This window comes from Bos indicus x Bos taurus, chromosome 6 (assembly GCF_003369695.1).
Source record: "Bos indicus x Bos taurus breed Angus x Brahman F1 hybrid chromosome 6, Bos_hybrid_MaternalHap_v2.0, whole genome shotgun sequence".
In the NCBI taxonomy this organism is placed as follows: Eukaryota; Metazoa; Chordata; class Mammalia; order Artiodactyla; family Bovidae; genus Bos; species Bos indicus x Bos taurus.
Window position 1 is genome coordinate 59,300,410 of NC_040081.1, and position 27,648 is coordinate 59,328,057.

General features: G+C 35.2%; 1 protein-coding gene across 5 annotated transcripts in view; it reads left to right on the forward strand.

Moving 5' to 3' along the window:
- N4BP2 (NEDD4 binding protein 2) overlaps positions 1-27,648 on the forward strand; it is a 70,769-nt gene that overhangs the window by 39,534 nt on the left and 3,587 nt on the right. For all 5 annotated transcript variants that reach the window (XM_027544314.1, XM_027544311.1, XM_027544313.1 and 2 more), the window contains 9 exons: positions 1-61; positions 672-757; positions 1,257-1,302; positions 2,632-2,828; positions 6,294-6,412; positions 12,214-12,352; positions 16,976-17,164; positions 18,126-18,294; positions 26,295-26,418. The exon at positions 1-61 is cut by the window's left edge and continues 2,317 nt beyond it. In XM_027544314.1, coding sequence (XP_027400115.1) covers positions 1-61; positions 672-757; positions 1,257-1,302; positions 2,632-2,828; positions 6,294-6,412; positions 12,214-12,352; positions 16,976-17,164; positions 18,126-18,294; positions 26,295-26,418 — 1,130 coding nt within the window. The remainder of the gene's footprint in view (positions 62-671; positions 758-1,256; positions 1,303-2,631; positions 2,829-6,293; positions 6,413-12,213; positions 12,353-16,975; positions 17,165-18,125; positions 18,295-26,294; positions 26,419-27,648) is intronic.

Here is a 27,648-nt window from a genome sequence, read left to right on the forward strand (position 1 = left end):
TTGCCCCCTGAACTGGCTTTTCAGCTCAATGAATTATTTGGCCCTGTTGGTATTGATTCAGGTAAGGAAAAAGTAAATTATTACCTATATGTGCATCTTTCTGTGACTAGAATATAGATAGTTTAGGTTGAATTTTAAAATTACTTTGTATGTTAACAAATGTAAAAGTCTGTTGACTACATTATTGTTTTTGGCACCATGTGTTTGTGGAGGATTTTTAAATGTATAATTTCAAGAAACTAGAGAGTATAGAGTTTGTATTCATCCCATGCATATATTGAAAATTTTCTCTGGTATTTACCTCATACTTGTTTGCACAGATACATCTTTTTAATCCTTTGATGCTACTCCAGATACACTTAAGGCAAGATAATTCCTTAGGACACACTTATTGGAAAGTCTTAATGGAAGTGAACATGCTAAATATATTTAGTGTAATGGACATGAAGAACTTAAGTATATGAAACATTGTATAATTGCATCTGCCAAGAAGTGTGAATACAATAACATACTACATAAAAATATTCCAAGAGTTTTAAAACTAGAGACATAGGTTAGTAATTAAAAATACAGATTAGTTTTATGATGTGTAAGGTAGTTGAGTATGTTTTCTGCATATGTATAATGAGTAATGGTCATATTTTCTTTTCTTTTCTTCCTCTCCTCACAAGGGTCCCTAACAGTTGAGGATTGTGTGGTTCATATAGATCTGAATCTGGCTAAAGTGATTCATGAGAAATGGAAAGAATCTGTAATGGTTGGTAGGCTTCTTTTTATAAAGAGCTCCTTTTGTGTCCATTTTGTCACCTTTGCTCTTCATTATAATCTGTTGTGTTATACCAAAGATTCTATTAAATTTTTAGTTAGAGAATGAATTTTAGCAGTTAACAGATTACTGATATTTTTTCTGTTTCCAGTGTTTTAGATTATATCCAGATTGACCAAACTATATAATAAATGATGGAGCTCAATATGATTGATTTTTTATTTTAGGGAAAAAAATCATAAATAGTTTTTTGTTCTTTAAAGACTTGAAATGCTAATAAGTTTCATTAACAGTTTTTTAAAAATTATAGCATAAGAGCTCTATAAGTGGAAGAGATACATAGATGTAATCTATATTTATCTAGATTTATTAGATTTAGCAAGAATGATTGATAGTTTTATAAGGAGAAATGATTACTGAGGAAAATAACATAAGCTTGTTTTCTAATGCGCCCTTCTTTGCCAATCCCCTATTCTGCCTTTGTGTTTAGGAGCGACAAAGACAAGAAGAGGTATCTTGTGGCAAGTTAATGCAAGGTAAATCACATAGTTTCACTTCTGATGTTCTTATCTTGATGTTGAAACTTGGTGTGTGTGTATGAATTTCAACTCATTTTAAATATACTTCCACAAAATATGTTACCAAAGAATTTTGATTTGTAGGTAAGTTTTAAAAAATTTTAACATTTAATATTGATATAAAATAAAACTTAAAGAAGAAAAAAGTCCTTGTATTATTTAACTTTCAGGTTATAACTGAAAACTAACACAACATTATAGATCAACTATACTTCAGTTGAAAATTTTTTTTTTCAACTACGAGGCTATGAAGCACCTAGGTGTGCTCTAATGCATGTATTCAGAGTGTTTCCTGTTAATGATTTTGTTCTGAATGATAGAAAACTGTTCTGGTTTGAGAGCATAAAATATTCCTGTCTTTGATAGCATCATTGAAATATTACTTTGGCTCTTAAATTTTTATTGATTTTAATATGATTAGAGCATAAAAGCCTGCTTTTTGGGTATATCTACCAAACTGAAAATATTTGATTCCAGAAGATTTCTTAGATGCAGTGTCTTAATTGGTTAGTGCACAGTGGCAGACCTGTTCTAGGTCCTGCTTTTGTGCTTGAGTTTCTCTAGATGCTTCTGCCCACTTCATACCAGGACTCCAGACTGAAGATTATTAGAGTGAAGATTCTTAACTTTAATCCAGACCTGTATTGTAGCTTCAAGAACCAAAGTTATTTGAGAGCTGGAGGTTCCCAAATAGTATCAGTTATTCAGATGATAGTATTAGCTATTTCTTCACTTTCCAGGAGAGCAAAAGTGTATATCAGAATGTGTTGCTCTTAGAAAAGCTGAAATATACGTTGTCTTACTGTTATGAACTTCTTAGAATGTTCAGTTCCTTCTTTTCTTGAATATCAATGTTCAATATTTACTGTGTGCCTCCAGTGGGTTACAGATTTGCAAAAATATTTATCCTTTCAGTTCTTGGAGTGGCCAGGCAGAGATGACCAGCTGCTCTAGCTGGTCACTCCTGGCTGGCTGCAGCTTCCTCTGTTTATCAGTGTATATGTGTGTTACTGTTTTCTCTGTTGAAGGGATATGAAAAAGAGTGGGAAGCATTGGGTTGATTTATAGTGATACTCAGATTGTTGCTCATTTGAAGTATTCCTACATTTATACATATTTCATACTTATTATGTGAAGATATATTTTGAAATTTGCAAACTGTATTATAAGCAAAGAGTTAAAAGTCATGTTTTCTGGATCTGTCTGAGGTATATATTTACATCAGAATAATTGTTAGTTTGTACATTTGTTATTCACGGTCTGACACTATTGATACTGCTTTTGTAGATCCTTCCCTGGTTGGGCATATTGGTCTTGATAATTCAGAACAAAAATCATCTCAGAGAACAGGCAAAAAATTACTGAAGACTTTAGCAGCACCTGAAATGCTACCCTTATTGGATCATTGGAACACTCAAACTAAAAAAGTATCACTCAGAGAAATAATGTCAGAAGAAATTGCCTTACAGGAAAAGCATGATTTGGTATGAGTTAGTATAAATATTAAGCCTTTGTTTCTTACTCTAGTTTGATTATATGTTTAGTTTGTGATTTTCATTTGATTCTACTTTCTGTAGTCTTAGAATCTATTTTAACCTGATTGAAGTTAGTGTTAAAATTGAAAAATGTTTTTAAATGTAGTTTGAAGTTGGAGGTTTTTACTTCTGGAAAATTAGTTGATATTCTATAACAGTAAGCCAGTTATGTTAAATCTGTTGTTTTGGATTTAATTTTGCAGATGTATATTTCTTGTCTATAATTTTATTTCTGTAAATTTTTTCATTCTAGAAAAACATGAAAGAAATATTTCATTTGAAGATAATTTCATTCATAAGTTAGTAATAAGAAATGACTGTTTTGCTATTGAAGAGTTCATATTTGAAGCAAAATTTTTTAGAGAAAAATTTTAGAAACTTTCAAATCTTAAATTAAGTACTCTTCTTTTTCTATCTAACTTTTCAGTAAGACAAGTTCAAACAGATACTTTGCTTTGCTCTGAATTTAATTTTTGTTCTTTTTCAACCTATCTAACTATATGAAGTCGTAAGAGAATTTGGTTTCTTTTGCATTTCTTTTTCTTAACTTTTTTTGGAATTCTGAAAATTAGTATTAGAGAATTTCAAAATCAAAAGGGAAAAGACCTTAGAGATTATTAGTTTAGTTCTCAAGGAAAAAAATTCTTAGTTGGTGATCTTACAACCTTTTCCCCTCTTTTTCCTACTCATTTGACTGCTCAAAGGAACACCTTTGTATTGGTTGAAATATATATTGATAGAATGGGGGCGTAGAAAGAATGATGGGATTCTTCCACTTTCATATTTATTTTCCCCACTTGTTAATTAAGTTGGAAATATGCTACCGTTACCAACTTTACGTGTTTATATAATCCAAGGAACAGTCTCTTCAGTAGGATCTTATAATTTAGTGTTGTTTCAGATATCCTGTTCAATTTACATATGTAATTAATTGGAGAAATAGATTTTCATAAAAAATAAGGAAAGCCTAGAACTTATACTCAAATGATGTGACACTTTTTGTTGAAATGCTGTTTTCTGCTACTGAAACTTTTCTTTATGGTTCTAACCTACCTTTTTATCTCTTATACCTGGGTTGGGAAGTTCTCCTGGAGAAGGGAAAGGCTACCCACTCCAGTACTCTGGCCTAGAGAATTCCATGGACTGTATAGTCCATGGCGTCGCAAAGAGTCAGACACGACTGAGCAACTTTCACTTCACTTCACTTCACATAATGATGAACAAATAAGTTTCTTTGACTTTTCAACGTAATTTTTTTTTTCTGTCAGTGATTTTTCTTGTCTTTCTGTGAATTTGATAATAGAAGCTATACTCTTTTGATCCTAAAGATATTCCTGCTTAAGTAGAGCCTCAGTAAGAGAATTTCTGGAAAATTTCTCAGTAATTTCTCAGAATTTTCCAAAGGAGAAATACACTTTAAATTCTTTTAAAGCAAAGAATATAAAATAAAAATTAGGCATAATGCATGAAGAAGATAATTAATTGTAAGATGTTGTTGTTCAGTTGCTAAGTCATGTCTGACTCTGCGACTTCGTGAACTGCAGCACACCGAGCTTCCCTGTCCTTCACTATCTCTTGGAATTTGCTCAAACTCTTGTCCATTGAGTCGTTGATGCCATCCAATGATCTCATCCTCTGTCTCCCCTTTGTCCTTCTGCCCTCCATCTTTCCCAGCATCAGGGTCTTTTCCAGTGAGTTGACTCTTTGCGTCAAGTGGCCAAAGTCTTGGAGCTTCAGCTTCAGCATCAGTCCTTCCAATGAGTATTCAGGGTTGATTTCCTTTAGAATTGACTGATTTGATCTCCTTGCTGTTTTCAGTTAATTGATAAGACCTTAATTTGTAGTTTAGAGATACTCTATGACCTGGCAGATTCTAGTAAATCTGATCACTGAGGTTTTTCTAAAAAAAAAATCACTGAATTTTTTAGTAAGATCAGATTATAATGTATATCTTAAAATAAGATGTGAAATATTTAAAATTCTTGAGGTGGCTTGTTTTCCTCACTCTTGTGGTATGTGATATTTTCAGCTTCACCAGTCTTTTTGACTGGTCAGGTTGTCACCTATTGTGATTCTTTTTCTGTTGTTGTTTGATATTATAAATGGCTTAAATATGGCTAGGTTTCAAAACCAATAGCTATTCTAGGACTATCCTAAATTATTGTAATTTCTACATTTTCAGAGACTCTTTGAACTTTTATAGGAAGTTATTTTTTAGACACTGGGACTTTTGGAATAAACAAAAATATTACATAGTTAAATCACAATGTCAACAAATTGTCTTAGAGTTAGAAGTCCCTTTACAAACGATTACTATAATCATTAATTAGAATTAAATTAGCACATATTAGAAAAGCCTGTTTGGTTTGGCAATTTAAACAATCCAAATACGACTTTGAAAAAATAACACTTGGTATTCGCATACAATTCCTTTGGAATAAATATGTTTGTGAAAAAAATTTTTTAATGTGGATTTTTCTGTCAACCTGAATTTGCAACTCATTTGTACATTGTAGTTTCTGCCCATTGAGGAGAATATGTTTTTAAGGACGTTGTTCACAGCATCACACAGTGTCCCTTTTATGAGGACCCATGTGAGAAATTTCTCTCAGGTCTCAGTACCAGAAAAAGCTGTTCTTCTGAGCAGCTGGCTTCTTTTTATTTTGTGGACACTGAGAATCTTTGTTTCTTCCTTTGCTTTGGCCATTGAGAAGCTCAGAACTGAATTTGTGACCCACCTTTAGCAATGGTACAGGATTTTGTAGCATGCATTTATTTATACTAATTTTCTTGCTAGCTTTATCCTATATTCTTACCTTTATTTTCTCTACTCTCTGATTTCTTCATTTATTTATATCCTGTTTATATGTATATACTTCATTCTTTTTATATGTGTAATATATGATTGAATGTGGGCTTCCCTGGTGGCTCAGATGGTAAAAAATCCATTTGCAATGAGGGAGACCTGTGTTCAATCCCTGTGTTGGGACGATCCTCTGGAGGAGGGCATGGCAACCCACTCCAGTATTCTTTCTTGGAGAATCCCATGATGAACAGAGGATCCTTGCGGGCTACAGTCCATAGCGTCGCAAAGAGTTGGACATGACTGAGCGACTCAGCATGTGTGTCATATGTGAGAGTATATATATACACATACACACACATATATGTATATGTGTGATTCTGTGTGTGTATTAATAAGCAGCTTCGAATACTTAGTAAAAAATGGGATATAAATAAACAGTGCAAGAATACTTACATTACTATTTTCAGCCTTTAATCAATGAAGAAAGTCTGTGGTTGCTTTTAAATTATTAGTGTTTTCGCAATGAAATAACCATGGTTTTGGATCAGCATAACTAGTATTGTAAATTCCATCATAAGAATGAGTTTTGTCTTTTTTGTTTGTTTTAGAAAAGGGAGACGCTTATGTTTGAGAAAGATTGTGCCACTAAGCTAAAGGAGAAGCAACTCTTTAAGATATTTCCAGCCATTAACCAAAATTTCCTGGTGGACATTTTCAAGGACCACAAGTGAGTACTAGAAGAATTGTCTGCAGTTTTTGTTGTGATGTGATTGAAAGTGTATGTCATACATTTTAATCTCTTATTTTTATTTTTCTGATAACAAAAATAATATAAGTGTATTATAAACCATTTAAATGCAATAATGTAGAAAGTGAGTTTTTGTCAATTGGTTCATATTCCTCCCCAATTTTTTCTCATGTTCATATACTAAGTATGCACACACATGTGTACCTATTTGTTTTGGTACCTATATATATAGTCACCAAAATAGATTGTGTTTTATATAATATTTTGTAGTTTTGCTGTTATTTTTTCTGTCCATACTTTGTGACAAATACTCTTTTCTTTTTAATGTCTACAGAGTATTCCATAGTACTCTGAAAGTGATTTCTTAAAGTACTATACTTTGTTTAAACATGCTCTGTTTGCAGGCTTTTTGACTATAAGAAAAGTTGGAAACCATGTTGCACTGAGCAACATTGAACATACATTTTGTGTGCATGGGTGAATATTATAGTAAGCTAGTTTCTGAAAGTGAAATTGCTGGTTCAGAGTAGATACACTAAAAATGTCTATAGCTAATGCCAAATTTCCTTTTATAACGGCTTTCCATATTACTTATATGTACTGATTGTGTAACTTGCCCTGAACATTAAGAATCTTTAATTTTTTGCCAGTCTGGTAGGAAAAATATTTCATTGTTGCTTAAATTTTTATTACTAGTGAGGTTGAGCTTTTCTCCCATTGATTTCTTTTTCTATTAAATTGGTTATTTTTTGCCTGTCTTCTTTTGGCTCTTTGTATTTCTTTCTACATTTATGAGAATTCTTTATATATTATATGTAGTTATCTTTGTTAATATAGATTATAATAAATTTTCTTGATAAAATCTCATTGGTCATAAACATTTTTTAATTCATGTTTTATCAGAAAATTGTTTCCCTTACTGATTCGGAGTTTTAACTCTTTTTGAGAAAATCTGTCCTACCCCAACATTATGGAATTTATTTATTCCATATTTATTCCAGTATTTATTTTTAAATTTGCTTTTTTTTTTTTAAAGAAAAATTTTTTATATAATTTTGTTTATTTATTTATTTTTGGCTGTCCTGTGTCTTTGTTGCTGCTCAAGCTTTTCTCTAGTTGTGGCGAACAGGAGCTACTCTCTACTTGTGGCATGCAGGCTTCTCATTGCGGTGGCTACTCTTGTTGCGGAGCACGGGCTTCAGTAGTTGTGATTCTTGGGCTCTAGAGCACAGGCTCAGTAGCTGTGGCACATGGGCTTAGTTCCTCTGAGGCATGTGGGATCCTCCCAGACCAGGGATCGAACCCATGTCTTCTGCATTGGCAGGTGGACTCTTTACCACTGAGCCACCAGGGAAGCCCTTAATTTATTTTTATTAATTTATATATTTGACTGCACCAGGTCTTAGTTGTAGCACACAGGATCTTTGACCATCGTTCAGTATTTTTAATAGTGAAATTTAAAAACTTTACCTAACATTTTTGTGTGTTTAGTATGAAGTAGAGATTTAACTTAATTTTTTTCCAAATGATAAACTGGGTAGATAGATCATCTTTACACACTGATATAAAATATAACCACTAATATTTCTTACATTCTCAAATATACATTTTCTTTTATTGACTCTTTGATTCCATTGAGCCATTTGGTCCTAAATTTTATTTTCAATATTGTAGCGTAATAGTGTGTTTTGATGTTTGCTATGTTAGGAATGCTTCTGGTTTGAGTAATACATAGTTTTGATCTTAATATATTCCTTTAATTTCTATTTTAGCAAGAGTTGTTTTAAATAGGTGCCTTTTTAGACTCTTTGGAGACTCTAATACAGATTTTTTTCTTTAGTTTATTAGTGTATTTCATGTCAATCACCAGTAATTTCTAGAATAAAAATTCTCTCATATTTTTGTTTATTTCTTTTAATGCAATATCAGAATTGATTTCAGGCTTTTTGCAACAGTTGTTAAGTGAGATTAGTCTGTAATTTTCTGTTTCTTTGTTATCTTTGTCAGATTTGGTTTTAGGGTTTTATTTGGTATTTGGCTTAATAAAAGGGCTTTCCTGGTGGCTCAGTGGTAAAGAATCTGCCTGCAATGCAGGAGACGCAGGTTTAGTTCATGGGTCAAGAGGATCCCCTGGAGAAGGAAATGGCAACCCACTTTAGTATTCCTTCTTGGAAAATTCCATGGACAGAGGAATCTAGAGGGATACAGTTCATGGGGTCACAAAGAGTCAGACACGACTGAGCAACTTGCTCTGGAAAATTTAAATAAATTAGTACCTTGAAGGTTCTGGGGTTGTACCTTTTTAGGGAAGTCTTTTAGAACTTTTCACTATCTTTTAAGGGTATTGCTTTATTCAAGTATTTGCCTTTTTTTTTTTTCTGTGAGTCTTTTCTGGTGGTTTGTCTTCTAGAAAACCATTAGTTTTACCTTGATTTTCAGGTTTATTATTGTTAAGTTGTATATAATATTCTGTGGTAATTAAAACTATTGTTTTGTATTTGATCATATCCTTTTTTCCTTTCCTAATATATTTTTTTTCTGTTTTGTTTTTGCTGTTTGTCAGAATGGCCCTTTTAAAGAGCAAGCTCTTGGTTTATTGATCAAAGTCTGTTTTATATTCTCTAATCATTTATTTTTGCTTTTATTTTTGGTAATTGCTTTCTATTTTTGTTGATTCCTTTCTCTTTAAATTTGTTGACATATTTTCAATTCTTTGATTAGTTTGTTTCCTTTCAGTATTTGATAACAAATATATTTAAGGGTATGAATTTTTCTCTATATTATGTTTTTGATATATATGTGTAATATTTTTATTTTGATATATAGTAATTTCATTTTTTTCTGTAAAAATCTAATTCAGTTTGATTTTCTCATTCATCCAAGAGTTTGAAATTTTCTAAATGGATTGATAGTTTGGTGGTGATGGTAGTGGTGGTGATGGTTACTGTTTATTTTGTTTTGTTGTGTTGGAGTATAAGAATGCAGCCTGAAAGAGTCCTGCTTTTGGGAATTTGAAATTTTCTTTCTGGTTTAATACATGATCAGTTATTATAAATATTACATGAAGATGCTTTTGAAAAAGAATATTCTCTGCTGAGTATGCAGAGTTCTAAATATGTCACTTGAATCAAGTTTTTCATGGTATTATTTCAGTCCACAGATTTTCTATTTATTTTTGTTACCTGAGCAGCTGTTTTCTTAGAATTATGTGTTAAAATACCTCAGGCATTGGGGGTTAGGAAGGTTGGTGCTGACATATGGCAGCTCTCTTCAATGGGAACCTAGGGCAAGAAGGTCTGATGTGAAACTACCCAGAGTTGCGGGTCCCAGGCGAGGTTAGAGGACTGAGTACTTACTTTCAGTGCTCAGAATGATTGATCAGTCAGGTGCCAAGGGTAGGTATTATGATATTCAGTGATCCTCCATTTGTCTGCCAACAGCTGGATACTTGTCTCAGCAGTAGTGTCAGCTTCACCCTCATAAGAAGGATTCAGTTCAGTTCAGTTGCTCAGTCGTGTCTGACTCTTTGTGACCCCATGAATCACAGCACACCAGGCCTCTGTGCCCATCAACCAACTCCCGGAGTTTACTCAAACTCATGTCCATCGAGTCAGTGATGCCATCCAGCCATCTCATCCTCTGTCGTCCCCTTCTCCTCCTGCTCCCAATCCCTCCCAGCATCAGGGTCTTTTCCAATGAGTCAACTCTTCATGAGGTTACCAAAGTGTTGGAGTTTCAGCTTTAGCATCATTCCTTCCAAAGAAATCCCAGGGCTGATCTCCTTCAGAATGGACTGGTTGGACCTCCTTGTAGTCCAAGGGACTCTCAACTCCACACCACCAACTGTGGTGTTGGTCTTCTCCAACACCACAGTTCAAAAATATCAATTCTTCGGTGCTCAGCTTTTTTCAGAGTCCAACTCTCACATCCATACATGACCACTGGAAAAACCATAGCCTTGACTAGATGGACCTTTGTTGGCAAAGTAATATCTCTGATTTTTAATATGCTATCTAGGTTGGTCATAACTTTCCTTCCAAGGAGTAAGCATCTTTTAATTTCATGGCTGCAATCACCATCTGTAGTGATTTTGGAGCCCCAAAAAATAAAAAGTCTGACACTGTTTCCACTGTTCCCCCATCTATTTTCCATGAAGTGATGGGACCAGATGCCATGATCTTAGTTTTCTGAATGTTGAGCTTTAAGCCAACTTTTTCACTCTCCTCTTTCACTTTCATCAAGAGGCTCTTTAGTTCCTCTTCACTTTCTGCCATAAGGGTGGTGTCATCTGCATATCTGAGGTTATTGCTATTTCTCCCAGCAATCTTGATTCCAGCTTGTGCTTCTTCCAGCCCAGCGTTTCTCATGATGTACTCTACATATAAGTTAAATGAGCAGGGTGACAATATACAGCCTTGACATACTCCTTTTCCTATTTGGAACCAGTCTGTTGTTCCATGTCCAGTTCTAACTGTTGCTTCCTGACCTGCATATAGGTTTCTCAAGAGACAGGTCAGGTGGTCTGGGATTCCCATCTCTTTCAGAATTTTCCACAGTTTATTGTGATCCACACAGTCAAAGGCTTTGGCATAGTCAATAAAGCAGAGATAGATGTTTTTCTGGAACTCTCTTGCTTTTTCGATGATCCAGCAGATGATGGCAATTTGATCTCTGGTTCCTCTGCCTTTTCTAAAACCAGCTTGAACATCTGGAAGTTTATAGTTCATGTATTGCTGAAGCCTGGCTTGAAGAACGTTCAATTACTTACTGCATTATATGCCTGCAGTGTAATCTTCCAGAGCCATATACTCCTAACAACACCTGGAGACTGGCTTCTAGCCCTAAAAGTGGGCAAACTAGGTGATTTTAAGGACTAGTTAGGATGTGGACAATTTCTGGTAGTTTCTAGCCCCCAAGAAACTCCTATTTGTTGAGTATATGTTAGGCAGTAAGATGGGAGTGCTCAAGTGGAATTGGTAGTCCCAAATGATTCCCCTTCAGGGGTTGCTTTAATAAATTGAAGAATAGCAAAATATCACAGTATTTTGCATAAGTATTGCATTTCAAAAATAGTCCTTTGTGGTCAGCTCTTCATTATCTAGCCTTTGGAAGAGATCAGAGTCATAAAAAGTAATAAGTATAAAATCATTTATAATTTGCTTTGGAAAGAGTTTCTTTAGTTATGGGAACATGAGTGTTTCAGGCTTTTGTCAATTTTTGTAGAATTTCATATTCCACATAGTATAGTATCACCGTGAAAATATGCCTAAATAATGTAGTGGTGGGAGGTAGGATAGTTTTTTACTTTTTCCTTTCTATATTTCTGCTTAGAATTTCTCTGACTGGAACCCCATGGTTTAAGTAAAATGTGAAATTTGACAGAATACAATGTTAGCGTAAAGATCTATTGTCTGTTTTTGATGTATGAAGGAAACTGAAATGTGTGAATTCTAAAGGGGACTAAGTATGTGTGATAAGATGAAAGAAAGAGTTGTGGAAAATCTATCTGGAATAAAATATAAGAATATGAATTAATTTTATTAATATGTTACTTTTGGGTATTCATTTAAAAATTAATTTTTGAGAGCCTCTAACTTTACACTTTCTGTTCATTCTCGAGTCTTGAGATGCACAATGAGCATTTAATTTTGATGTTTAAAACTAAGAAGTGAGCCAATTTTTCCTATTCTAAGATGTTTTAAAGGTTGCCTTTGTTAATGTTTCCACATAACTTTTATTTTAATTCATTGACCTCATATTTGTACTTCAACTCTCTACAGCTATTCATTAGAACACACAGTGCAATTTCTAAATTGTGTTCTTGAAGGAGACCCTGTAAAAACAGTGGTAGCACAAGAATTTGTTCACCAAAATGAGAATATCACTTCTCATACTGCACAGAAGTCTAAGGAGAAAAAGGTATAGTGTCTTAGTTTTTTACAATAATGATAAATAATAGTTATGTATGAAATATAATTGATTTGTTAGATTAATGTTTATTTCTCACCATTTTTTGTAGACTGGAAATTTAACCAATGATAGCATATTTGGCTAATAATATCTGCTCAAAATAATGAATTTATAGCTGATTATGTTTTTTTATTCAGTGTCTTTGTACATGACAAACATTTGAATTTCTGTAACTTTTCTTGTGTAGACTACACATGAAACGTATGAGGTTTAATGGAATAACTATGGAATGCAGTATGATGGGTCTTAGAGTATAACTGTGTCAGACCTGGGTCTCCCTGATTGCAGGCAGAGCCACTTGGGAAGCCCAGAAAGGTTTAGCCATTTGAGGAACTGCCAAGCATTTTCCCCAAATGGTTACATTCTTGTACGTTTCCATCAGCAGTGTATGAGGGTTAGAATTTCTCCGCATCCTCTATGACACTTTGTTATCATCTTGTCTTTTTGATTAAAGCCATCTGAGTAGAAGTGAAGTTGTTTGATGGATACCTGGGATTTATTTTAATCAGGTATGGTAAGACACCAGGTATGGAAATGACATGAAGGAAGAAGTTTATTATAGTTACGGAAGCAGGAGGTATGGCCTACCATCTGTAGCCCCATGAGGAAGCACCAGGGTCAGGGAGACAGAGATGGGGAAATGTGCGCAAGAGCCTTTTTTTGTGGTTTCTATGGGAAAGACTTGGCAAAACAGGGTAATAAGTAGGTTCAGGATTGGCTAGTTTGAATAATTTCAGCAGGCTCTGGGGTGTTCCTAGTTTTTTGGTACCTGGCTTCCGTGATTAGGGTATGTGAATGGTGGCCAGAGAGTGAGAGCCCATAATGGAAATGGTTGTGGATATGGGTTCTAGATTGGATGGTTTGCATGTATAAAGTGTGCCAGCAAGTGAATTATTTCCAATCTCTAGGAATTAGCTAGCCCCAAGGTGGGGGCTTTGTCTCTAGGGATTAGCAAGGCCTCATGTCAAAGCATCAGAATATAAGAAATAAAAGACATAGTTAATACAAAAGTGGTATCTCATTGTGATTTTGATTTGCATTTCCCTGATGGCTGGTGATATTGACCATCTTTTGATGTGCTTATTGGCCATTTGTATTATATCTTCTTTGAAGACATGTCTATTAATATCCATAGCCCATTACAATTAAAAAAAATTTCTTCAGTCGTATGAGTTTTCATATAGTCTACATGCAAGTCCCTTTTCAGACGTATGACTTGCAGACTTTTTCCCATTCCAAGGGTTGTCTTTTCACTTTTTAGCTGATGTACTTTGAAGCACAAAAGTTTAAAAACTGATCACGTGCAATTCACTTCTTTTGTTGCATGTACTTTTGGTGTCATACCTAAGAAACTACTGCCTAATCCAGGGTCACCAAACTTACACCCAAGTTTTCTTATAGTTTTAGTTTTATAGTTTTAAATTCTTTTATAGTTTTAGTGCTTACATTTAGATCTTTGTATATGGTGTGAGATAGGGGTTCAGGTTTATTCTTTTGCATATGGATATTCAGTTATCACAGTACCACTTGTTGCAAAGATTATTTTTCCCACATTGAATTTTCTTAGCACCCTAGTTGGAAATGAATTGACTGTAAATTTTTTACTAGATTCTCAGTTTCATTCCATTGTTCTATATGTCTGTCATTATGCCTGTACCATAGTCTTGACTGCTGTAACTTTGTAGTAAGTTTTGAAATTGAGAAATGTGAGTTTTCAACTATGTTCTTTTTTTCCCCCCAAGATTATTTTGGCTATTCTGGTCCCCTTGCATTTCTGTGTGACTTTTAAGATGAGCTTGTCAGTTTCTGCAAAGAAGCCAGTTGGACTTTTCATGGGGATTGTATTGAATCTGCAGGTCAATTTGAGGTGTATTGCCATCTTAACAATACTGTCTTCCAATTTGTGAATGTGGAAGTATGTTTCAATTTATTTAGTTCCTCTTAAGTTCATTCAACAGTGTGTTGTAGTTTTGAATATAAATTATACATGACTTTTGTTAAATTTATTTCTAGGTGTTTTTTTTTATGCCATTGTAAATGAAATTGTTTTCTTAATTTTATTTTTGGATTGTCCTCTGCAAATAGAAATACAATTGATTTTATATATTAATCTTGTATTAGTTTTAGACTTTTTTTTTTTAACAGTGCTCAATCATCCTGCTTTACTTGTTAATAAGACCACTTATGGATAAACTTGTGTGCTCCTTTTTTTCTTTGACTATTTCACCAGAATTTAGCTGATAGGACTTGGGTAATTTTGGTGTTCATGTGATCTGTTAGTGTGTACATGGAGCAGGAAGTGTGTGGTACCACTGATGGCTGTGTGTGTCATGGATAGGTGTAGTATGTTATCTATTAGTGTGTACACAGAGCAGGAAGTATATGGTACCACTGATGCCTGTGTTCATCATGGATAAGTGTAGTATGTTACAAGATTCAAAGAGTACAAGATAATGGTGAGACCTTCAGTGCCAGACTGGGAATAAAGACTACTTTTTCTCCTGATAATAGAGCAAGGCACTCTTGGTCATTACGGCAGTAGAGGAAGTGATTGGGAAGTGTGCTTGCTGAAAGTGGGAGATGGTTAGAAGATGTTGGAATCAAGAAAGAGTTTGTGAATTGTGTACACGTTGGCCAAAACATAAATTTGAATAAGTTATACTGGAGATAAGATATACTTAGTCTTTCTCAAAAAAATGTAGGCAGATGTCACAACACTGATAAAAATATTGTTAAGATTTGTGAGCAGAATAGTCTGTCTTTGATATCCCAGGACCTTAAAGGACCAGAGATATTAAAAGAGAGTATCATGATACCAGTAACATTTTGGTTTCCTGGTTTTGTTCCAGAAACTAACACTTATTTAAAACTGTGTTTTGTTAATACTAGTACCTTTTCCCTTTAGTTGTTAATGAAATTTGCAAGTTTGTTACCTTTGGAAATGGTTTTAATATTACAGTACATCATGCTTTCAAGAGAATGCTGCTGCTGCTGCTGCTAAGTCGCTGCAGTCGTGTCCGACTCTGTGCGACCCCATAGACGGCAGCCCACCAGGCTCCCCCATCCCTGGGATTCTCCAGGCAAGAACACTGGAGTGGGTTGCCATTTCCTTCTCCAGTGCATGAAAGTGAAAAGTGAAAGTGAAGTCGCTCAGTCGTGCCCGACTCTTCGAGACCCCATGGACTGCAGCCCACCAGGCTTGTGAATTCTTAGGAAGCATGTATTTCACTTGGCCCTAGTTAGTGAAGTTATAGTAAACCATATCATTATGAAAGGGATATAAAAATAAATTTTGGTTTTATTTTAAAATGAGAGTAGCTCTCATTATATACTTCTTTTTTCCTTTCTTTTTTTGGGCCTTGCCACGTGGCTTGTGGGATGTTAGTTCCATGAACAGGGATCAAACCCAGGCCTAGGCAGTGAAGGCACAGAATCCTAACTGTTGGACAGACTGGGAATTCCCTGTCTTTTTTCTTTTTTAAAAATAAGAAATGAAGGTTCTCTTCCCAGAGAACCAAATGTGATTTGCATTTTTTAGTATAAATACCAATAGAGACTTTTAAGGCAAATATTTATGTTTGTTGTATTAGGCACTATGGCTTTTCAAAGGTCATAAAAAGTGTTTTCTTTTTTTTAATCCCTTCTCTGCAAAATATTTGGTTTTATCCAGGATACAAGCTATACACTCATAGACTATTTAAACATTAGTATGAAATAGTTAAACAGTAGTATGATTATTAGTGAGCATGACATAAGGATGTAGGACCTATGAATATTCTTAGGTAAAGGAGAGTCATGCGTATTGGTTGCAAAAATAAAAATGTATTTACAGATTTTTGACTCTAGTAATGAGTTAGGAATGTGGTGATACATTTATGTTATTCTTTTTTATTTGGTTTAGTGTTGAGGCTAATTTGCATAATTATTTTCATGATCTCATGTTTTAAATTAGAGTTATTTAGTTTAGTTTCTTTAAGTTTCCATATGGGTAACAGCTACTTGATCATATTCCAGAAAGCTCAAAAAGTCAACACTACCATAGTGGCTAGTTGGTTGAATTGATTGAAAACTGCCCTATAAACCTCCTTACGATTTTTACCGACTATCAGGCATGGTCACTCCGTATGCTCTTCTGTTTTCAAAAGAATATTATTCAATTATTTTATTACTGTTTTTTTTAAAATATAAATTGAAATATGCCATTACTTCCTTCAGTGATTGGACTGACCCTATGAATGGGTTTGCAAACTAAAATTTGGAAACTATTGCATTAGATAAATGAATGTTATTCTTTGGATATTTTAAATTCTCTCTTTTGGCTTGATTTTTTTATTTCCATAGTTTTAGAGAACTTTTTAACATCTCCTTAGATAAGAGTGGTTAAAATGGTACGAAAAAGTTAATGATGGTTGACAAGTGCATGACTTACTAGGAAGACAGTAGGGAAATATTGTCTGTTTTTTTAAGAAGAAAGATAAAAATTAGTAGAGCCCAGTTTTCATGTACAGATTTTGAAGGTAAAGATTATGTGTTCTTTTCTTTGGGTTCTTCTTATTGTGTAACACCTTATAGGCAAAGAAATTGAAAGAGACTGAAGATATACCAAGTGAACCATCTTTCCAGGACTTTGAGTACCCCGAGTATGATGACTACAGGGCAGAGGCTTTCTTGCACCAGCAGAAGAGGATGGAATGCTACAGCAAGGCAAAAGAAGCTTATCGGATGGGGAAGAAAAATGTTGCCACATTTTATGCCCAGCAGGTAAAGAGGAAAGCCAGTTCTTTTTTTCTTTGTCATCTATGATGTCTGAATAATCTTGAAGGAGATAATACTCATACGGTGACTAGATGAAGTTATTCTGGGGAATGTAGATTATATTCTGTAAGTGATGTAAAGTAGCCTGTTCCGTAAGAACTGTATGGTCTGAGAATTCCAACAGTCCCTAATCTCTTTTAGGTTGGGTTCTCTCATTCAGTACTACTTCTAAACACTTACAAGTTTTATGGAGGAAACACAGCAGAATGTTAGTATTGACCTTCCCAGGTGGGATTACAGAGGACTTGTGCTTTCTATCATGCTTGAATTTTTAGTTAGGTATCACTTTTCATAGTCAGAAAAAGAAATTTACATTAATATCTTTCAGGGAAATAGAATTTCTACCTAGGCTCATTTGGCATGCATGTGCTCTGTCACTTCAGTCATGTCCAATTCATTGTGACCCCATTCGGCATATTATTAAAGAAACCTGGTTGATTGACTTTTTGTTTTCTTGTGGTTCCACGTAGCTTACTTTTTTATGACTGAGCAGAAAAAGTATCAAACTGGTATTATCTAGTGAACAACAATAGCAGACCTTAAGGGATGGCTTCAGGGGTAACTCCAAGTTGTTAAGAGGGTTGAGACTCAGGATTATCAAAAGGTAAACCACTGGATTCCTTCTTGAGATGGATGTTGTTTATTTGTATCCCTCTTCTATGATTTTTGGATCAGAGGATGTGTTAGAAATGATGATCCAGTAGTTTAAGAACTATGTTATTAGTTCACTGAAATCCACCTAAATTTTTGGTGTGTTTTTGCATATTACCCCGTTGCATAAAAAATTTTAGATTAATTTTTCCATTTTTTTTGTTCTTCTTTTTACTAGGGGCACTATTTGTTTTCTGATTGCCTACTAAGTAGCAGATATGAAAAGTGATCACTGGTGATATGTTTATATTTAAAGGGTAGTCTCCATGAGCAGAAGATGAAAGAAGCTAATCACCTTGCTGCTGTGGAGATATTTGAGAAAGTCAATGCCTCCCTACTGCCGCAGAATGTTCTAGACCTCCATGGGCTGCATGTGGATGAGGCTATAGAACATTTGACAACAGTTTTACAGCAGAAAACTGAAGGTAAGACTGTAGTCATGACACATTTTCAATAGAAAGTATGTCTTTGTTTGTATTGATATAACTTGCAAATTCAAGGGAGTCTGTGCAGGCTAAGGATATGTGTGTCACACTGATAGATGTTTGTATTAGACTCATTCTTCAAGAAAACCTTGGGAAAGAATTCTAACTGCCTTGGCCATTAACATTTTTATTTTCCTGCTTCAGTCATGTTTGTATTCCTTTGTTTTACTGGGCATGTATATATATCAAACCAACTGTTGGGCCTCAAAGGCAGGGCATGATATAATCTGAGAATTCTCTGGGTCTTTCAGGAATATTACACATCTTTGTTCGTAGACATTTACTAGAGCTATTAGATACTTATTAGATGTCAGTTGCTCAACAGATATTTAATAAAATACAGAAGTAAATAAGGTGATAGGATTTTTATAGAATTATCATAAATTCAGGATTTCTGAGTGTTTGCATTATAATGGTGTGTCTTTCTCCCTTTCTGCTTGTATTTAGTCTTTGCAGGTCAATAGGAAAGCTACTGCCTGCCTCTTAAAATCATATTATGTATATTATATACATTAAAGTATCTTGTTGGTTTATCATCTTGTTTCCTTTTCATCACCAGATGGTAGCACTTAGGAGAATTCAATCTTTGTAGTACCCAGACTAATAGTAGGGAATCATCTAATACTAGGGAATCATCTCCTTTTACCACTGCTAGGGTATTTTGAATTCTCAACTTGACTTTCTTTTTATCTTCCATTTTATTGTGGAGACATAAAATCCATGCCTCAGTTATTCCTTGTGGTTCCATCATACTGCTTTGTCATTGATAGCTGTATTCCAGTTAATTAGTTTTGTATATATTTTAGAAAGTTGTATACTATATAAGTTTATCAGTTCAACACATATCAGTTATATTATTAAATACTTGATTAAATATAATTGATATAAAAGGTTGAGAATTCATCTTTTTATCATGCAAACCATGTTCAAAAGGTTCCAGAATAAAATAAGAACACCTCTGTACCCATGAGTATAAAGTAACAAGTGGTAACATTTTACTGTATGTGCTTCTTTTTTTTTTTTTCTCTTACCTTCCTGGTGGAAATCAACACCCTTCAGTTTGCATTCATCATCAGTCTATTTGTAGTATTCCTTTTGTGAGTTTAAAAAAATGAACATACATGGTATGTTCTGATATCACACTGTATCATCAGCCAAGTTCCTTATTTTCACACAATCTAGTTTTCAGGATCTACTCATCTTAATGGATTGGTTTTTTTTAAATTATAACTGCTGTATAGTATTATGTGACCATGTCATAATGTGCCCATCTGTCTATTGATGGGCATTTTTATTTTGCATATCAACATATATGTCTACTCTTATCACTATCTTTTTTCCCTAGCTTTTTATATTGAAAAATTTAAAACTCACAGAGAAGTTGAATGAATTGTAGACTGACCAGTCATCAACATTTGGCCACATTTGTTTCTCTCTCTCAAATTGCTTTCTGCTGAACCATTTGAGAATAAGTTTTAAACATTGTGGTGCTTTGTTTTTGAACACCTCAGCATGTTTTATCACTTGAGGACAAATTCATTTTCCTACATAATCACAATACATTATCACTTTTAAGGCATTTAACATTGTTAACAAAGTGTTGTCTAATATACAGGCCATACTTAGTGTTTTCTAGTTGTATGGAAAGGTCTTGGAAAGGTCTTATGAGCTGTACCCTCAATCCAGGATCCAGTCATGCATCACATGTTCCAGTTGATGGTCCCAAGTCAGTAGCCTCCTGTGATAATAGAGTGGTTCCTTTGTCTAATTTTTGTTTTCCATGTCATTGACATTTTTAAAGATTCCAAGTCAGTCGTTTGGTAGATTGTCGAACAATTTTAATTTGTCTGATTGTTTCTTCACGGCTAGATTCAGTTTAAAATTTTCTTGGTAAAAATGCTGCATAGGTGATGTTAGGTTATCCTTGGTGAACTCATTATAAGACACATATGGTCAGTTTTCCTTATTGGTGGTGTTAAGTTTGATTTCTTAGCTGAGATATGGAACTCTATCATATCAGATTTTGCTTTGTAAATGTACCTTTTCTCCCTTTGTAATCAGTTAGTAAATTTTGGTGATTGATTCTTTGTGACTGTGTGAATAACTGTTTTCATACAGCTGTTCTCATTTTCCCTTACGATTTTAGCATCCATTTATGATCCTTGTCTGAATCAGTTATTTTATTGGTGGTTCCATCAGTTCAGTTCAGTCACTCAGTCGTGTCTGACTCTTTGCGACCCTATGAACCGCAGCACACCAGGCCTCCCTGTCCATCACCAGCTCCCGGAGTCCACCCAAACCTGTGTGCATCGAGTCGGTGATGCCATCCAACCATCTCATCCTCTGTCGTCCCCTTCTCCTCCTGCCCTCAATCTTTCCCAGCGTCAGGGTCTTTTCAAATGAGTCAGCTCTTCGCATAAGGTGGCCAAAGTATTACAGTTTCAGCTTCAACATCAGTCCCTCCAATGAACACCTAGGACTAATCTCCTTTAGGATGGACTTGTTGGATCTCCTTGCAGTCCAAGGGACTCTCAAGAGTCTTCTCCAATACCACAGTTCAAAAGCATCAATTCTTCTTTATAAAGAAGCTCAACCTTCTTTATAGTCCAACTCTCACATCCATATATGACCACTGGAAAAACCATAGTCTTGACTAGACGGACCTTTGTTGGCAAAGTAATGTCTCTGCTTCTTAATATGCTGTCAAGGTTGGTCATAACTTTCCTTCTAAGGAGCAAGCGTTTTTTAATTTCATGGCTGCAATTACCATCTGCAGTGATTTTAGAGCTCAGAAAAATAAAGTCAGCCACTGTGTCCACTGTTTTTCCATCGATTTGCCCTGAAGTGATGGGAACAGATGCTATGATCTTAGTTTTCTGAATGTTGAGCTTTAAGCCAACTTTTTCACTCTTCTCTTTCACTTTCATCAAGAGGCTTTTTAGTTCTTCTTCACTTTCTGCCATAAGGGTGGTGTCATCTGCATATCTGAGGTTATTGCTGTTTCTCCCAGCAATCTTGATTCCAGCTTGTGCTTCTTCCAGCCCAGCGTTTCTCATGATGTACTCTGCATATAAGTTAAATAAACAGGGTGACAATATACAGCCTTGACGTACTTCTTTTCCTATTTGGAACCAGTCTGTTGTTCCATGTCCAGTTCTAACTGTTGCTTCCTGACCTGCATACAGGTTTCTCAAGAGACAGGTTAGGTGGTCTGGTATTCCCATCTCTTTCAGAATTTTCCACAGTTTATTGTGATCCACACAGTCAAAGGCTTTGGCATAGTCAGTAAAGCAGAGATAGATGTTTTTCTGGAACTCTCTTGCTTTTTCGATGATCCATCAGATGTTGGCAATTTGATCTCTGGTTCCTCTGCCTTCTAAAACCAACTTGAACACCTGGAAGTTTGTGGTTCATATATTGCTGTAGCCTGGCTTGGAGAATTTTGAGCATTACTTTACTAGCTTGTGAGATGAGTGCAATTGTGTGGTAGTTTGAGCATTCTTTGGCATTGCCTTTCTTTGAGATTGAAATGAAAACTGACCTTTTCCAGTCTTGTGGCCACTGCTGAGTTTTCCAAATGTGCTGGCATATTGTGTGCAGCACTTTCCCAGCATCATCTTTCAGGATTTGAAATAGCTCAACTGGAATTCCATCACCTCCACTAGCTTTGTTCGTAGTGATGCTTCCTAAGGCCCACTTGACTTTACATTCCAGTATGTCTGGTCAGTGATCACACCATCGTGATTATCTCGGTCATGAAAATCCTTTTTGTACAGTTCTTCTGTGTTATCTTGGTGGTTCCATAATGGTGTTTTAAAATTTGTATTCCTTCTGTGTTTATTAGCAGACATTCTTTGATAGAGTAGAGGATTTACCTCCCCCACTTGTTTTTTAAATATAATTTTGAAAATCTTGGAGAAAATCTAGAAAACAGCAACAAAGATTAGAAAAGAAAATTTAAGAGCAGCTTAAATACATTATTTAATCTGGAGAAAAGAAAAATTCCTATATAGAAGTATTAAAAGGGAATATTTTGTTTATAGAGGATGAATACATCATTTACTCAATAAAAACTTGATGATCTTCTATATTCTTGACATCAAACATAAAGCAGTGAAAAAGACATACAATTCCCATCTTTATGGAGTTTGCCATCTAGCCTGGAAAATCCCATGGACAGAGGAGCCTGGTAGGCTGCAGTCCATGGGGTCTCGAAGAGTCGGGCACGACTGAGCGACTTCACTTTCACTTTTCACTTTCATGCACTGGAGAAGGAAATGGCAACCCACTCCAGTGTTCTTGCCTGGAGAATCCCAGGGATGGTGGAGCCTGATGGGCTGCCCTCTATCGGGTCGCACAGAGTCGGACAGGACTGAAGTGACTTGGCAGCAGCAGCAGCAACAGAATAGATGATAGTGAATGACTAGTTACATAATTAGCACTGTGATAAGGTTACCATGTTTCATTTAGCATAAATCCCCACATCCCTACTTAGTTGTTTCTGCTCTGCATCTTCATCCTTGTCTTGTGTTTTGCTTCTCTTCCATTTCTTTATGTTTATCTACGTTACTGCTTGTTGACTTTCAGACTAAATTAGGCTGCCTATTAAAAACTTCTGCTAGTACTCGTGTGTATCACAGTATTTATAAAAAGCTTCTTATATAGGTGACTTTTTGCATGGGGGCTGTGCTGAGTCTTCATAGTGCATGCGAGCTTTCTCTAGTTGCCGCGAGTAGGGGCTACTCTTCATTGTGGTGTACAGGCTTCTCATTGTCTTCTTATTGAAGTGGCTTCTCTTCTCATGGGGCACAGGCTCTAGGTGTGCAGACTTTAGTAGTTGTGATGCACGGGCTTAGTTGCTCCATGGCATGTGGGATCTTTCTTGACTGGGAATCAAACCCATGTCCCCTGCACTGGCAGGTGAATTCCTAACCACTGAACCACTAGGGAAGTCCCTATAATTGATTATTATATGTCCATCTTTTTGGCCAAAAATTGAGTCAAAGATAATTATTGAATCATTATCGTATATTCTGATTTCCATTCAACACTTTAAAAACCTTTTGAGTAAGTGACTGAATAAAGAGTAGGTATTCCTTTCATTTTATAGATAAGGAAACTGATGACTTAGTAAGTTTAATAAAATGGAAAATAATAAGTGTTATTAAGGATACAGAGAATTGGAACCGTCATATATTGCTAGTGGGAATGTTAAATGGTGCAACCTGTGGAAAGGTTGACATTCCTTGAAAGGTTAAGCATAGAGTTACCATATGACCCAGCAGTTCTGGTCCCAGGCTTGTACACAAGAGAATTGAAAACACAGTTCATCCACACAGAAACTTATGTATATTCCTAATAGCCAAAAGGTGGAAACAACCCAGATGTCTATCCACTGGTGAATGGACAAAATGTGGTATATTGATACAGTGGAATATAATTAAGCCATAAAAAGGAATGAAATACTGACACCTGCTGCACCACAGATGAACCTTGTAAGGATTATGCAGTGTGAAAGAAGCCAGATACAATGGGCCACATATTATATGATTTCCATTTATATAAATTGTCTAGAATAGGATCCATAGAAACAAAGTTCATTATTGTTTTCTGGGACTGGAAAGCCAGGGATGGAGACTGACTGCTAACTGGCCCAGAATTTCTTTTTGAGATGATGGAATGTTCTGGAATTAGATCATGATGATGGTTGCACAACATTGTAATGTACTAAAACACACTGAATTGTACATTTTAAAATCGTGAATTTTATTTCAGTAGAAAAAATTATGAGAATAAAAGAGTTAAATAACTTAAGGTGATACTTGGCCAGACCCAAGATACAAACTCTATCTGGAAGCCAAAGCCCATCTGTGCACGCTGCCTGTGGTGACCTGTAATTATGGTTGGTCACCACCAGATGGTAGTATTTTTTGAACAGAAACATGTCCAGAGGAACAATCTGTGGCTCTGTCCCACATTGCTTGTAGTTGTAAAAGATGATGGTCAAAATTAGGGATGAATTATTTTAAAAAATCTGACCCTTTTGTGTCTTCTGATTGAAATATATATACCACAACTACCCATGAAGCTTTTTGCCCCCAAATAACCAGAAGCAGATGAAGCCTTTAGATCTGACTACTGCTTTGTTCAGATTTGTAGGGAATAGAGGAACATGTTAGATGACACCATGGGGATACAAAATCCAGACTGTAAATATTTAGGATAAATGATCTCATTTTTCCAACAAATTGAAAAACTCCATTACACAGCGGGAAGGAGAACCTTTTAAAAGTTAAGAGGTATATCAACCAAATACCCAGGGATCAAATCCTGGTCTCCTGCATTGCAGGCAGATTCTCTACCGTCTGAGCCACCAGGGATGCCCTATGAAATATATCAACCAAATACAATGTGTGGACTTTTCAAACCTGATTCAAACAAATCACTGTTTTTGAGACTATTGGGGGAAATTTTTAGCCATTTTTAGAAACGTTAAGGAACTATTTTTAACTTTGTAAGATATGATTGTGACATTGTGGTTATGTTTTTTTTTTAGAGAGTCTTTATCTTTTAAAATACGTACTGAAATATTTACAGTTGAAATGACAAATCTGAGAAATGCTTTAGATGAGTTTACACAGGAATTATAAATACAAGAGCAACATGTCCACTTTAATTCCAGACTAAATATTGCCTTAGGAGATATGAGACTTGAAAAACAATGTTTGTGGATCTGCTAGAGTCTTAGGGCCAGAGAAGGCAATGGCAACCCACTCCAGTACTCTTGCCTGGAAAATCCCATGGACAGAGGAGCCTGGTAGCCTGCCGTCCATGGGGTCGCTAAGAGTCAGACACAACTGAGCTACTTCACTTTCAGTTTTCACTTTCATGCATTGGAGAAGGAAATGGCAACCCACTCCAGTGTTCTTGCCTGGAGAATCCCAGGGACACGGGAGCCTGGTGGGCTGCCGTCTATGGGGTCGCACAGAGTCAGACACGACTGAAGCGACTTAGCAGCAGCAGCAGCAGAGTCTTATGGCAACTTAATGAACAGAGTATGGAATGTTTATGGGTACATGTATTTTATGCTAAAGGTCATAACTTGTGCTATTTAAAACTGAGGAGCAAATATCTACTGAATTGTGAAATCAATTCATATTATAAACAGGTTTTTTGTTGTTGCTATTTTATTGTAGCTGTTACTTCCAGATTTATATATTTTATTTGCACAGGCTCATTTCCAAAGCAGGAGCTATGGTCTTTTAAGAGGCTCAGGTTCATTTGATATTTTAAAATCTATTTGGAAGACTTTCTTAAGTTAATAATTGATTATCTTTAACAGTAACACTGCAGTCCATGCTATAATTAGTGGGTTTGCTAATGGCTCTTCCTGAGAGTGATAGCCTATAAAGCAGTTGCCTCATACCCCATTTTACTGACAAGAAAATAGGCACAGATAGGCTAAGAAACTTGTCCATGGTCCCAATACACAGTCATTTAGTGACAGAGCTGCTTATAATAAAGATCAAAGCTGTCTGGCTTCGGAGTATTTAGTAGAGTTGTTGTAAAGATTCTTAGTTAATAAATGTAAGTCACTTAAAGTGATGCCTGACTCCATGTGTGTAATAATTGTTCAGTATCGTTAATATTATCGTTGTCATCATTATTTCAGAGAGAAATTCTAGTAGCACATGCATGTCTCTCTCCCGACAGGAGAAGTTCCACTCAAGTCTTTAGGTGGATCAATTGCTATGAAGCTTCTATACTTAAAAGTATAGAAGATAAAACATACATTTAAAAACATCAGTGTAGGACTTTTTGAAGTAATAAATCTTTAAATCCTCATGAAAACAATTTCATATGTGTTTGAGTAAAGGTTTGTTTTCTGTTGAGAATGTAAGATAAATAAATTTTAACTGTTCCAATTCCTGTTGTAACAGAATTTAAGCAGAATGGTGGTAAGCCCTATCTCTCTGTGATAACGGGGAGAGGAAACCACAGCCAGGGAGGAGTTGCACGCATCAAACCAGCCGTCATTAAATACCTCACAAGCCATAACTTTAGGTGAGTATAGATTTCTGTTATCGATAATGGCAGTTGCCCATATGCAGATAATAAACACTAATAGTATGCTCAGAACAATTTTTTAAGGTAGTTTACTAAATTTAACCATCTGATTTTAGCCACAAATTCATGATTATGATATGTAACATCCTTTCTGGATTTATGATGTCTAGTAAACCAGAAATGAAAGAAAAATGGTTTGTTCTTGAAGTAATCATTTGAAAAAAACTATTTCTATCATAGATTTAAAATTTAAAAGAAAATAAGTATATTATTTTTTTTTATGTTATTTAAGATAGTTAGATTATACATATCATTAGTTTAGTTCAGTTCAGTCACTTAGTCGTGTCCGACTCTTTGCAACCCCATGGACTGCAGCACGCCAGGCCTCCCTGTCCATCACCAACTCCCGGAGTTTACTCAAACTCATGTCCATTGAGTCGGTGATGCCATCCAACCATCTCATCCTCTGTCATCCCCTTTTCCTCACACCCTAAGGTTATTGTTTAATTCTTTTGAAAAGAAGTACATGTTTGTGGATTTTGGAAGAATTTGGAGCTCCTGCTAAAATGTGGTTATAATTTGTATGTATTTAAACTTTAGTGGAAATCTCTAGTCAGTTATGAATTTATACGTCTTCCTAAATTAAGTGCCACTATTAGTCTTAGCTGGCAAATATGAAATGTCCTTTTTCGTAACAGCCAATGGCAAGACAAGTTCAAGAAGAAAGATTTGTTGATGGATAGATTCCCTGAGGAATCCCAGTGCCCTCCTTCCCTTCTAGTTTCAGTTATTACAGCCTGTTTTGTTTATGTCATGTAATAAAATGTTCGCTATGTTATAGAAAGATGTAACATTAATTCTGAGCATGAAAACAGATGACATTTTAGGGTTACTTTTACAAAAGAAATAGGCTAGAACATTATCATATTGTAATTAATCGTCTGTTTTAGAGACTGGTGGTGTTTCTTTAAATTTCACACTGAGGGAGTTTCATGTTCTGATAAATCAGACTTACCTATGGAAATTTCTTCTTGGTGCTGTTATAATGCAGAGAGAGAATGTAATTCAGACATCATCATATCCTTCGTACAGCTTACTGTTATTCATTAACATCAAAATCAGGCTTGAGAATTTTTAAAAATCTTAAATTGTAATAAGATTGCTGTTAGGAGTAATCCCCAGCCTTAGTCATGTATTTATTTTGACAGTAGATTAAAAAGAACACAA